The 11646-nt window shown below is 65.8% G+C and overlaps 4 protein-coding genes across 4 annotated transcripts; 1 reads left to right on the plus strand and 3 right to left on the minus strand.

Moving 5' to 3' along the window:
• Window positions 1-275: 275 nt before the first annotated feature.
• On the minus strand, window positions 276-5335 carry EMIHUDRAFT_438697 (hypothetical protein). The gene is made up of 3 exons (XM_005758971.1): window positions 5309-5335; window positions 3453-5081; window positions 276-427 (listed from the first exon to the last, which is right to left on the minus strand). Exon 2 carries the CDS (start codon window positions 4977-4979, stop codon window positions 4173-4175), a length of 807 nt encoding a protein of 268 aa, XP_005759028.1. The 5' UTR covers window positions 4980-5081; window positions 5309-5335; the 3' UTR covers window positions 276-427; window positions 3453-4172.
• A 923-nt stretch (window positions 5336-6258) lies between these two features.
• On the minus strand, window positions 6259-9004 carry EMIHUDRAFT_428437 (hypothetical protein; the record flags this gene model as incomplete). Its single annotated transcript, XM_005758972.1, has 7 exons — window positions 8099-9004; window positions 7957-8024; window positions 7639-7789; window positions 7368-7552; window positions 6942-7274; window positions 6671-6862; window positions 6259-6612 (listed from the first exon to the last, which is right to left on the minus strand). The coding sequence occupies exons 1-7, from the start codon at window positions 8952-8954 to the stop codon at window positions 6259-6261; spliced, it is 2139 nt and encodes a 712-aa protein (XP_005759029.1). The 5' UTR covers window positions 8955-9004.
• Window positions 9005-9158: 154 nt separating this feature from the next.
• On the minus strand, window positions 9159-10087 carry EMIHUDRAFT_219135 (hypothetical protein; the record flags this gene model as incomplete). Its single annotated transcript, XM_005758973.1, has 3 exons — window positions 9159-9254; window positions 9417-9467; window positions 9833-10087. The coding sequence occupies 3 exons, from the start codon at window positions 10085-10087 to the stop codon at window positions 9159-9161; spliced, it is 402 nt and encodes a 133-aa protein (XP_005759030.1).
• Window positions 10088-10390: 303 nt separating this feature from the next.
• Window positions 10391-11063, plus strand: EMIHUDRAFT_219136 (hypothetical protein; the record flags this gene model as incomplete). Its single annotated transcript, XM_005758974.1, has 3 exons — window positions 10391-10499; window positions 10725-10963; window positions 11055-11063. 3 exons carry the CDS (start codon window positions 10391-10393, stop codon window positions 11061-11063), a joined length of 357 nt encoding a protein of 118 aa, XP_005759031.1.
• Between the last annotated feature and the right edge of the window lie 583 nt (window positions 11064-11646).

The following is an 11646-nucleotide window of genomic DNA, read 5'->3' on the forward strand; positions in this document are numbered from 1 at the left end:
GGTGCCGAGACCGCTCCGGCGGCATGACAGCCCCTGCTGCTTCCTGTCGCAGGAAGAGCCGCGGACGGCGCTGATCGTGCGTCCATAGAGCCAGCTCCGCGCGATGCCGTCCTTCCGGGCGACGACGCTCGCCTTCTGCAGGGCACACGGTGCGGCGCTGCGCTGTCGCGAGCGCGCCGCCGACATTCACTCAGATTCGCCGAGCGCTGCGCGGCTGGCTGACGCCGCTCGCTCAGGCGGGCGCGGCTTGTAATCCCTCGGCGCCGGCGACATTGATCCGTACAACGTGGCCGGACAAGGCCACAAAGCTTCCACGGGCGGGTGAGGCGCCGGTGATCCTAGCTAGCTGCCCTGCTGCTGCGATCGCCGCTGCCGCTGCAATAGCCGCAGGCGCAGGCACGACGACCATTATTGGACCATCCACCGGTGCGGCGAACATGTGTCTCGGTGCCCTCCCGCTCGTCTTGTTCATACTCCATCGCCAGGCGCACTTCCGTCCTGACGCTCCCGCTGCTCGCGGCGCGGCGCCGCGGTGCGCAGGCGCGCGCGTGGCCACAGCTGAGAAGCCGCGACTGCTCGACGGCGCGCGCCGTACTGCGCCTTTGGGGCGCGACGGCCGTCGAGCCGCGTGACACGCTCTCCACGGCCGCAGCGACCCGGAGCAGCGGCGGCGACGAGGGCGAGGGCGAGGGCGAGGGCGCTCTCGGCTCGGCTAGAGCGGCCGAGAGGCAGTGCGGTCGCGCCTTTTACCGCGACCGCCGCGCCGCCACAGCGGGCGAGCTCGCGCGGGTGTGGCGGGGGCGAGGGGTGCCACGTGGCGGGGGCGAGGGCTGCTGCGGCCGTCAGCGTCAGTCTGCGTGTCGGGGCGCGTTCGCCCGCGTACGGCTCAGACAGGCGTCGGTCGCCGCCTCCGCTGCACGCGGGGCGTTGCGCTGCGCGAGAGCCGCCTGCAATTGCTAGCCATGTGCTTGTTTCACGGCGGCAATGGGTCACGCTCACGCCTCACGGGTGTGGGGCACGCTCACACGGGTGTGCACTCTCGCTACCATTTTTCACATCTGCTGGTTGGACTAACGGCGTATTCTGTCTCATAAAAAGTCTGCTCCTTGGTCAGAAGGAGCCAACTCTGCCTTAAACTTTGATTGCTAGAGGGAATGCCGGCCGGAAAGCTAGCTCAAACACGGAAGAAAAACGGCTTCGCGGGCACTTGTGCACAGGCGTTTCGCGGACGGACGCGCGAATCGAGTGGCTGTGTTTGCGTTCGGTCGCCGGCGCTGTTTGTGGGCCCGCATGAGCAGTTCTCGCCGACGCTCCGGGGCGAGTGCGTCCAACGACACGCCCACGGTGCGCACACGCGCGGCTCAGCCGCGCACAGACCTGCCATCGCCTCTGCACGCTCGACGTGCTGCCGAGACCGCGCCAGCAACATGACAGCCCCTGTTGCTTCCTGTTGCAGGAAGAGCCGGTGCGTACGGTGCTGGTCGTGAGTCCACAGAGTCAACTTCACGTGCTGCAGTCTGACAGGAAGTCAACGCTCAACTTCTGCAACGAATATAAGCAGCGGCATAACTACTTTCGGAAAATGGCAGTGCACGAGACCCAAGAGAATGCATCGCTCTGGGTGCTCCTGTCAAGGGCCAGGTGGATTCGGAACGAGAAGTACGGCGCGGTCGTCGCGGTCGCTGGGCCAAAGGCGCTGTTTGATCACCAAGAGACCATTTGTCTCACCTCTGGCCTGCCGGTGGCGTCGATGAGGTTTGGCGACCAAAGCAACGTGGGCCACCTTCTCAACTCGGTGCCTCGCGAGCATCTGTGCACCCGTCATCTCGCAAATGTTTTCACGGCAACCGTGGCACTGTAGGAAGGGATCGGCGACCGCGGCCGGGGAGGCCTCGGTGGCTGGGTCGCCATGAAGCAGCCCGAATGGGCAGAGCGGCTCTCGGCGGCAGATGGGCTGACCCCGTGCGACAAGTGCGGCCACCCAACGATGGTGCTCGTCTTCGATGAGTCGGGTTGCGTATGGAGGAACTCGCCGGCAGCCGAGGCCTGGAATCTAGCGCCAAATGCCGATGTCTCGCTCAACGAGGGGTCGGTCGACCGTGAGATTGACCAGCTCACCGGCCAGCAGCTCGAGAACTACTTGGAAGCCGACGAGGTGATGGAAGAGGCGGGCGAGGAGCAGGACTCCCACGACGGCACCGAGCCCTCAGGCTTCTACCAGGAACTTCTCGAGGTGCCTCCTCGCTGCATCTCCCCCTTGCTTTTTTGCCTGCGCTCACTCTGTGCTGCCCTCTTGCAGGCAGTTGAAGAGCTGCCGCAGAACGGCGAGGGCGAGGAGGCGCTCTTGTCCACATTTCCTGTCGACTCGCTGAGTCCCCTCGCCGCCGTCTCCCGCTCCAAGATGGAGCTGATGTCCGATTGGTCATTCCGGGTTTGGCGGCAGGGGCTGCCTCGCGAGCTCGCCCTTCGCGCCGTGCTTGGGCCGCAGATGCGTGCCGAGCTTGATCGGGTTTGGTCCCAGGTGCGGCCGCTCTTTGCTGCGACCGGCTGCAACCCGTTGCAGTTGATGTCCTACATGGAGCGCCAATTCCCGTACGAGTACAATTTGCTCGCCCACGCGGCCACCGGCGTCGAGCGCCACCATCTCGTGCAAAGCTGCATCGACTCGCCGCTGCCTGGCGACCACACGATGATGACCGAGCTGGCGGGACGCTTCACGGGACGCATCATCTTTGCGATAGCGGGCACGTCCTCGCAGAGGGAGCGAGAGGACCCGGACACTCTCTCGCCGACCTATGTGCAGAACCACGCGAATGGCGCCCTGATGCGCGAGATCTCGATGCTGCACTCCCTCCAGCCGCGTCTGCTCATGCCTCTAACTTTTTCGACCTCTACGCTCACTCGTCTTCCGAGGAGGGCGAGCTCCTCATCACCCCGGAGCTCGACGCGCCGCTGCACCAGTGGTTTCAGGCACGGCAGTACCTGTACAACTCCTCGGGGCTGCTTGACGCCGCCACCATCTCGTCGGCGATCGCCACCCTCAACGCGTTCCGTGATGCAGTGCGGAGAGGTCATCTCCAGGCGAGACTTGGGGCGCTTGATGAGGCGCAGCTGCACGCGGCTATCGATGAGGGGATGGGGCGATTTGGATCGGCATTGAGCGTGCTTTCGACTCTGCTGAGCAACACCGACACGCACCACCTCTTTCTGCGGGTCACCTTCACGCCAACGTGCTCCAACTGCCATGAGCTCGCCCGCCCGCACTTGGTCCAGCCCTCTAACGACGAGTGGCGGCCGCTCATCTTGTTGACCACGCAGGAGCTGTATGCGGCAGGTGGCAACGTATTGGCAGCGCTGGACAGATCCTGCAGCACTGTGCGATCCACGCGCTCAAATATGCGCTGCGCGCAATGTGCGGGCACCCTTGAGCTAGTACCGCACACGAGCTGGCCTACGACACACGTCGGGGCGGGCCTGGCAGCGGCTGGAGGAGCCGCGAGCAACAGTGATAGTGGCGTCCCCGCACACAGCGATAGTGGCACCTTCCCTCGGCTCATTGCCCTCGAGCTCCCCGAGCGCGCGCCAGCCACCTTGCAGCACAGCCTCCCTCAGCAGCACTGCTTTGGCACTGGATCGGCCGCGGCAGCTTCGTTTCGACTCATCGCCGTCCTCTACTATCTGGACCAGTGTCACTTCATCGCCTACGTCCTTGACCCGCGCGAGCTCATCTGGCTCCGCTATGATGGCATGCACGCGAATGGTTGTGGCACGCCCATGGCCGCTCCACACGGCCGCATCCAGCACAACGGCGCCGAGTACTCTCCTGTCGCCGCAATCTATGTTAGGCGCGAGGAGGGCGATCGAGGCACGGCCGGCAGTGGTGCGACCGCTGCGGGCGCCTCGCGCTCGCCGCCGCGGCTGCTTCGCCAACGCAGACAGGCGAATGTGTGGAGCAGAAACTCATGTTACGTGGACTCGGCACTGGTAGTGTGGGAGCATATCGAGCGTTGGCTGGCTGTGGCGATGTGAGCTCCTTTTTTCTGCATGCGTACACAAAATGGCATCGTGTGCGCGAGCGTTTGCGGCGAAGCGCGCTCCTGACTCTCGTCTCTCGGGTTGCTCGCTCACGCACGAAACCTCAAACCACACCAATCACACACCGCGCAACGGGCTCACCAACCCTGCGAACGTGCTCGGCGTTTCTGCCCACGTTGCGGCCCGGGCTCGGGCTCGCTCGCTCGAGCGAGCTCCCGCTGTTGCCTCTCAGTCTCACGCGCCTGCTGCAGCCTCTCCAGCTCCCGTCGCTGCCGCCTAGCCTTTTTCTCCGCCCGCCTCTGTTCCCGCGCCCGCGCCCGCTTCTTCTCCTCCTCGCGGGCCATCTTCGCCTCCTCGGCCGCGATCTCGATCGCCCACAGCGACGTCGCCGCGACCTTCTCCGCGCGCCTCGCCACCTCCGCCTCCTCGCGGTCAGTCGCGCGCCTCAGCTCGAGGAGCGCCTCGTTGGGCACGCCTGCCTCGACGAGAGTCTGCGCGGAACCGTCGGCCCTGAACTCGCACAAGCGCTGTGCCGGTCCGTGCAGCGGCGCACTGCTCGGCCCGCCAGCGCGCCGCTCCTCAGGCCGGAGCCAGAGCTCGGGCCGGCGCCCGAGGAGGTCTGCGCGTCCCGGCATCACGGCTTTTACCTCGCCGACCGTGGTCATGATGCCGACGGGAAGGAAGAGCGTCTCGGCCCGCGAGACGTCGGGCCTGGTGATACGCACGACCCGCTGCCCGCGATCGCGGTACCCCTTGAGGATGGCGACGCGAGCGAGATCCTTGACGGAGAACACGACGCCAGCGCCGGGATGCGCTGAGCGGGGCAGCCCTTGGAGGTCGGCGTCGGTCAGGCCGTACTCGCTGCGGGCGCGGACGATGCCGAGCTGTGCGACGCCGGCGGGAACGAGCAACTCGAGTCCGAGAGGCGCAGAGGACGATGCCATGAGCTCCGCGCTGTCGTCGCTGGGCAGCGTGGCGACGACGCCACCAAGCCTTCGCAGATGGCGATAGTGGCGACGTCAGCGGTGTCGAGGACCAGCGGACACCTAGTGGGACGCCTGTGTGTCAGAGGAGCGCGTCCAGAGCGCGTCCACACCGCACAGGCACAAGTGTGCGTGCGTGCGGCCGAGTGGCGGCGCGCTCGCGCGCGCGCTGAGGGTGGTTGAGGTGAGATTGACCACCGAGCGCTCGCGAGCGGCCGCGGGGAGGGTCCGTCCACGGTCTCTGTCCTCTAGGAGTCGCGCGGGCGGCCAGGGAGCGCGTGGGAGGTCACCGCATGCGAAGCAAGTCGGCGCGGGGTGCTCGCTCGCAAGCGGTGGAGGCGTCATCAGCGAACCTCCGCCCAGCAAAAACTCAGGACCCGCTGACGGTGACAATCGTTGTAGGCCGGCTGAACAACAATAAGGAAGGCCTGGCAGTGACCCACGACGATCTCCAGCGTCCAGTGCGGGTAATACCCGAAAATACCTGGAAAATCCCGGGGGTATTCTCGGGTTTTACCCGGGTTTTTTGCCGTTTTCTGCTTGCTGGCCGCTGAACAACAGTAACGCCCCCCACAGCAAATCGGTTTTTGCCCTTAAATAGTGCGATTTCCCACCACTGCCAAGCGAAAAATAGGCCATCAAAAATCGCCAAAAATCGCACTAATCTCGACGCGCGTTTAGGTTAAGGGCGCGTCGAGATCCAAAACTCGACGCGGCCACCTCCAAGCCCGAATCTGGCCCAGGGCCCAAAACCTACCAAGGCAGGCGTCGGCTTTCGCCGCTTCCGTTTCCTTGAGCACCAGGATGACAGAACTGGCCGTTGCCAGACTAGGGACTATTATGCGCCTCGCCGAGGCGCACAATAGTCCCCGTCAGCGCCACGCGCGAGAGCATGTGTCCAATGTGCAACGCGGCGGCGCGATCAGTCACGGGACGACCGACGGAAGCCAGATAAGCCACAAAACTCGCTCTCGCAGAGCAGGTTTTCACCGATTTGCTGTGGGCGTTGGCTGAAAATAGTGCTCAAAACCGACCAAGTCAAGCGAAAATCGGCCCAACGAAAACAGCACTAGTTAAGGGCAAAAACCGATTTGCTGTGGGGGGCGTAACAACAGTAACAAACAGTAACAGCATGGGCTGGGATGAACACTTGAACAACGTTAAGGATTTCAGCCAACAATAGTGCAACTGTTAGGCCCAAAGTTAACGTTTGACAGCTCTAAGAGCAGCAGCTCCGCCGTCAACTCGCGGCGGCGCCGCTCGCCGCCCGCTTCGCGGCCCCCCTGCCCGCGACCCGCCTCTCGGCGGGGTCGAACCCGCCGTCGGTGGCGAGCGGGTCGTAGACGGCCCACGACGGCGTCGGGGCCGCGTACTCGGCGGCGGTGAACTCGGTGCCGTTGGCCTGCCAGTCTTGGTACAGGTCGAAGAAGCGCTCGTAGTCGATCCACGTGTGCCAAACGCCGTCGCGGCAAAACGCGTCGGCGGCGATCAGGACGCAGTTGGAGTGGGCGTGCTCGGACGCGATGGTGTAGCCGGGGCCGGCGGCGGCGGCGAGCCGCTCGCAGTAGGCGCGCACCTCGTGGTGGAAGGGGCACTCCTTGATGGTTAGGGGCGACGCCTGTGGACCCACGGGGCCGGTGTGAGCAGGAGACGTGGAGAAGAGGCGCGGTCGACTCGTGCGCGAGGGGCGAGGCCTTCGAGTCGCCGCAGTAGGTGACGCCCTTGACCTCGATCAGGTCCGGCGCGCCGCGCCGCACCAGCTCCGCGTACGCATCGAGCTCGGAGTCGTTCCAGCCGTTGACGAGCGTCAGCCGGAAGACCGTGCGCTGCCTATGCACTCGCGCCTCATCGTCAGTCGCTGTCACCCGTCGGGAGCGTGGCCGGAAGAGCGTGCGCGTGCCGCTTGCGCGCGAGCAGGCCGACGCACTCGTTGAACCGCTCCCAAAAGTCGGAGAAGAGCGGCCGGTCCACCGCCTTGAGCTGCTCGCGCGTGGGCGCGTCGATGGAGATGTAGAGCTGCGTGCACGGAACGAGCTGCTCCATCTCCTTGGGGAACTGCGCGTTGGTCACCATGAAGGTGGAGATGCGGCGCCGGTGCAGCTCCGCGAGAAACGCGTTGATGCGCGGGTAGATGATCGGCTCGCCGACCAGCGAGAGGGCGCAGTGGCGGACGCGCCGGAGGGCGTCCTCGAGCCGCTCGGGCAGGATGCCTACCCGCGCTCCACCTCGGTCCACCCCGGCCCAGCCTCGGCCAGCCTCGGCCAGCCTCGTCCCGTCTCGTCCCATCTCAATCCCGCGTCGTCTCGAGCCGCTCTCTCTCTGGGGGGGGGGGGGGGTAGTGCCTGGCACGCCGCGCAGCGACTTGACCATCTTGAGGTGCTCACGCTCGAAGCCCTCGACGAGCTCGTGCGGGTCGTCGACCTCCCAGCGGAAGGAGGTGCCGACCGGGTTGTCGTGGTGCCGCCAGCAAAAGACGCACTTGTTTGCGCACGCGAGGGACGGTGTCGCCTCCATGCACGAGTACGAGGCGATGCCTATCAGATACTACTCACAGCTGCCGCACTCCGCTCGCAATCCCCTCCTCCTTCTTGCGGCCAGCAGGCGGGCGGGGAGGAGGCGCCGTAGAAGGTGTGCTTGTAGCAGCCGCCCCGCCCGCGCAGCATCGCCTTTGTCCACCGGCACAGCTTGACCCCCGAGTGCGAGCCGACGATCTTGTACCCCTGCTTCGTGAGCGACTTGCGCAAAGACTCACTCACCATCTTCTTGCGACCCTCGCCTGGAGCGCGAGCACGCAAGGCTTGAGGCTGCGAGCACGGCATCGCGGACCGCACTCTTGCCGACTCGCGGACTCTTGCCAACCGCTACGCGTGCGTGTCGTCTCGCGCTCGCTCTTCCACAACGGCGCTGTGCGAGGCATACGTCGCACATCTAGAGCCCCCTCGCCGCCGGCCGCCGCCGCGCGCTTGCTCATCCGCGCGCCCAGGTCCTCGACGTCCACCAGGCCGCCTATCAGCCAGCCATTCATCCATCCCTTCGCAGAGCCTCGCAGGGACGCGCCCTCCGCTTGCACTGTGGTGGACCGCTGTCCGACAGCCCGCCCTGATCTGCATCCTCCTCCTCCCCGTCCTCCTCCCCCTCCCCCTCGTCCTCCTCGTCCCCGTTCTCGTCCTCCAGGCCGACGGCGCGGCCATCCTGCCCGCCCGCCGCCTGCTCCGCCCCCGCGCTCCCATCCCGCGCCGCCCCCCGCTTTGCCGCAGCGTCTGCGCCGCTTCGCGGCCTCGCCGCCGCCGCCAAGCTCGGGACCGCGCGCGCGCTCCACTCGCCAAACTGCTCCGAGAGCCGGTTGTCGATGTCGTCGCCCCAGCAGGAGCGGGCGACCCGCACCCCCCCGAGCCGCCGGATCGACCCGTCCAGCCGCCGCGCCGCCGCGTTGAAGTCGCGGCGCGGGTACTCGGAGTTGCCGCACCCAAACACGCTGAATCGCAGCGAGCGCAGGTCGAGATCAGTGCCGCGAAAGTCTGCGGCGGCGCTGGCGAGCGAGTCCACCGCCGCTTCGCACCCCGGGGGCGGCACGCCGCCCTCGTACGTGGCGATGACAAACGCGGCGCACTCCAGCGACGTGAGGCCGTCCGTGTCGTACCCGATGAGGCTCACCGTCTCGGCGGCGACGCCCGCCTCGCGCAGCGCGGCGGCCAGCCGCTCGGCGAGCCGGCGGCTGCCGCCCTTGAGCGTGCCGTAAAACACGACCACCGGCTGCCTGCCACTGGCGGGTCGGCCGGCGGCGGCGGCAGCGCTGCTGTCGGCCGCTGATGCTGCAGCGCTGGCCTCGGGCGGGGACGGAGCGGCCCCAAAGATGACGTACACGAGGGTGAGAGCAAATATCGAGAGAGCGGCTAGGAGGGGTGCGGGCAGCAAATCGAGGCGGAGCAGGCTCATCAGGTGGCCAGGTGAGAGGGCGGCGCGCCCGGCAGCTGTGCGGCCCGGGGCCCAGCGCCTGCGGCTCTTTTTTTTTATAAATAAAAAGAAAACGCCAAAGCTTCTCAACTGCGCCCACACCTCAAAACAACTACCATGGAGACAACTCCCATGGTCCATGCCACACTACTTCTGTAACGCCGCTGCAGGCACGACGCGCCGCGCTCACTCGTCCTCGGCCGAGATTGCGATCAGGTGCATCTCGGGGCGCGGGAAGAAGGGCAGCGCCTTGAGGCCGTACTGGCCGCAGTGGAGCGGCACCTGCCGGCCGGCGGGCGCGGGGAGCGTTGGGGGCTAGGCAAAGGGGCAAACGGCGGCTGGCGAGCGAGGGTCAGGTGGGGGCGGCGCCTGCATGCCAGAGTGCTCGGTGCCGCGGCAGATTGCGGAGGCGCTAAAGTCGAGCTCTTCTCGGACCGCTCTCACCAGGTCGCCCAGCGTGAGCTCGGCCGAGAGCTGCAGCGAGCCGAGCAGCGCCTGCGACGCCGCGACGCGCACGCGGTGTTGGGGCACACGGCGCACGCACCTCTCCCGCGTGTGCCGCGCCGAGAGCGCGCGCGCTCTCTCTCTTCTCTCTGCGCCTCATCGCAGCACTCGGTGTGGTACACCATGAGCTCGCGCTTCCCAGTGCTGCCGAGCGAGGCGGCGAGCCCCTCCACCGAGAGGACCGGCCGCGCGCCGCCGCCGCGACCCGCTCTGCTCGTCTCACCGCGCTCTGGAGCGCCGTTGCTCGATGCGGGCCGGCCGCTGCCGTCGCCACTGCCGTCGCCACTGCCGTCGCCGTCTGGGTCGTGCGAGGTGAGGTCGTGGATCCGCTCTGGCCCCGGCCGCCCTCTATCTACCACCCGCGCGCCGCCTTCGACTAGCAGCGCATGCACCAGCGGGTCCGTCTCTCCGGCGTCGCGTGCGCTGGCGTGCGAGGCTGGCGCGAGCAGCTCGGTGAGAGCAGGGTTGGCGCGCGCGGCCAGCGAGCGGAAGCAGCCGCAGCGTGGCAGGCCAGCGACGAGGACCGGCTCGCCAGGCAGGCCGTCCAGCCGCATCACCGGCCCGACGCAGCCGCACTCCCGGCAGTGGCTTCTCGGCGAAGCGGGCTCCATACGTGTGTACACACTGGCGAGGTACTTCCAGCCTGCTGTGAAAACAGGTGACCAGTCTCGCCGAGGCTCGCCCCAGCACTCTCGGGTTGACTCGGCCAGACTAAAACCTCGAGAGGCGTGGGAGTACCTCGCCAGTGTACACATAAATTTTTTTCCAACAATATACCTAATATATTCAGTCCCTGCATGCACGCGGTGCTCTTCTTTATTTCTTGGAAAGAAAAATAATCTTCAAAGTTTCCCGGTAATCTGCTCGGGGCGGCGGCTGGTCCCCCGGTCAGTTGCAACCGTGTGCCGAAATAGATGCTCGCGGGCAACCAGCGGGCCTCGCTGCTCTTGCTCATCGAGCAGAGCGCGACTCGCGCCGACACAACGTTGCGTCGCGAGCGGGCGGCAACGAGCCTCCAGGCTTGTGAGCGAGGGAGGGTCGCCCGCGCCCGCGTCGCTTCGCCTGTGAGTCAGCGGCAGGTGCGGATGTCCGTCTCGCCTGGGACCTTTGCAGCGGCGCCTGCGACCCCGTCAGCGACCTCTGCAGCGGCGCCTGCGACGTCGGTAGCCCCTGCAGCGGCAGCCTGGACGGCGGCTGCCCCGACAGCAGCGGCGGTTCCCGCCACCACCGTCTGCACCACCGTCGCAGACAGGGCGAAGCTGGCTCACCTGGAAGTTGTGACGAAGCTGGCTACCCTGGAGTGGTGGTGCTTCGGCACGCCCTACACTGCCTTCCGCGAATCGAAGACGCAGAGGGTCAGCACCGTGGCCACCCCTCGCACGGCAGGGGGGAACCGCTCGCGGGTGGCTGCCCCCGACGCCACCGGCGACGACGACGAGATGCCGCGCTTCCTCCATGACGCAGAGGCGCAGCTTCGCCAGTTCCAAGTGTGAGGTGGTCACCCCTTCATCCAGCAGCGCTCGGCGCCGGCGGTCCCGTGCTCTCCAAACAAACTGTGCACAGGACCCCTACTCTCAGGGGTCGTGATCTGTGCGTACCTGTCTCTGTCTCTCGGTCTGCGGTAAGTACGGGTCTGGTCCGTCTGGTAAGGGACCTTCTTTGCCCTATTATTTTGTATACAGGGAAAACATTTTTCTTGAAAAACTGCTAAACGGCAACGCGCACAGTTTTATAAAATAATAAAAGTTTTCCCATTTCCGAAAACGGTAAGAGGACGCGGGAAATACCTCCAAATAACACAATATGAGAAAATAACTCGAGGTGCAGGGGCGCTCACCACCGTCCACGGTTCAGAGGCTCGGATGTTCTCTTCTCCTTAGACGAGCTTAGTCGCGACCCCGCGACGCCGAGGAAGAAATAACGCACTTTCTTTTCGTTGGACGTTGCATTCTGAGTGCATCCTTTCAGTGTGCCGCCTGTGTTAGTGCCAGCACGTGCCAGTCGCAGTCCGCGCCTGTGTCGAGCCTGTCTGCTGTGTGAGAGAGTTGCTTGGGGGCACTTGGAGCACTTGGAGTGCAGTCAGTAACCTCACATCCAGGGCCGGGGAGCTAAGAAGCGCACCCATTGGGTTAGTTAAATTCTTCAGCAGCGTGGAATTTTGTTATCCCCC

The sequence above is a fragment of the Emiliania huxleyi genome (assembly GCF_000372725.1).
Source record: "Emiliania huxleyi CCMP1516 unplaced genomic scaffold EMIHUscaffold_83, whole genome shotgun sequence".
In the NCBI taxonomy this organism is placed as follows: Eukaryota; Haptophyta; order Isochrysidales; family Noelaerhabdaceae; genus Emiliania; species Emiliania huxleyi.

Bases quoted from the DNA above. Each gene is read 5' to 3' on its own strand.
- EMIHUDRAFT_438697 (XM_005758971.1), bottom strand. From the start codon at position 4,979: ATGGCATCGTCCTCTGCGCCTCTCGGACTCGAGTTGCTCGTTCCCGCC.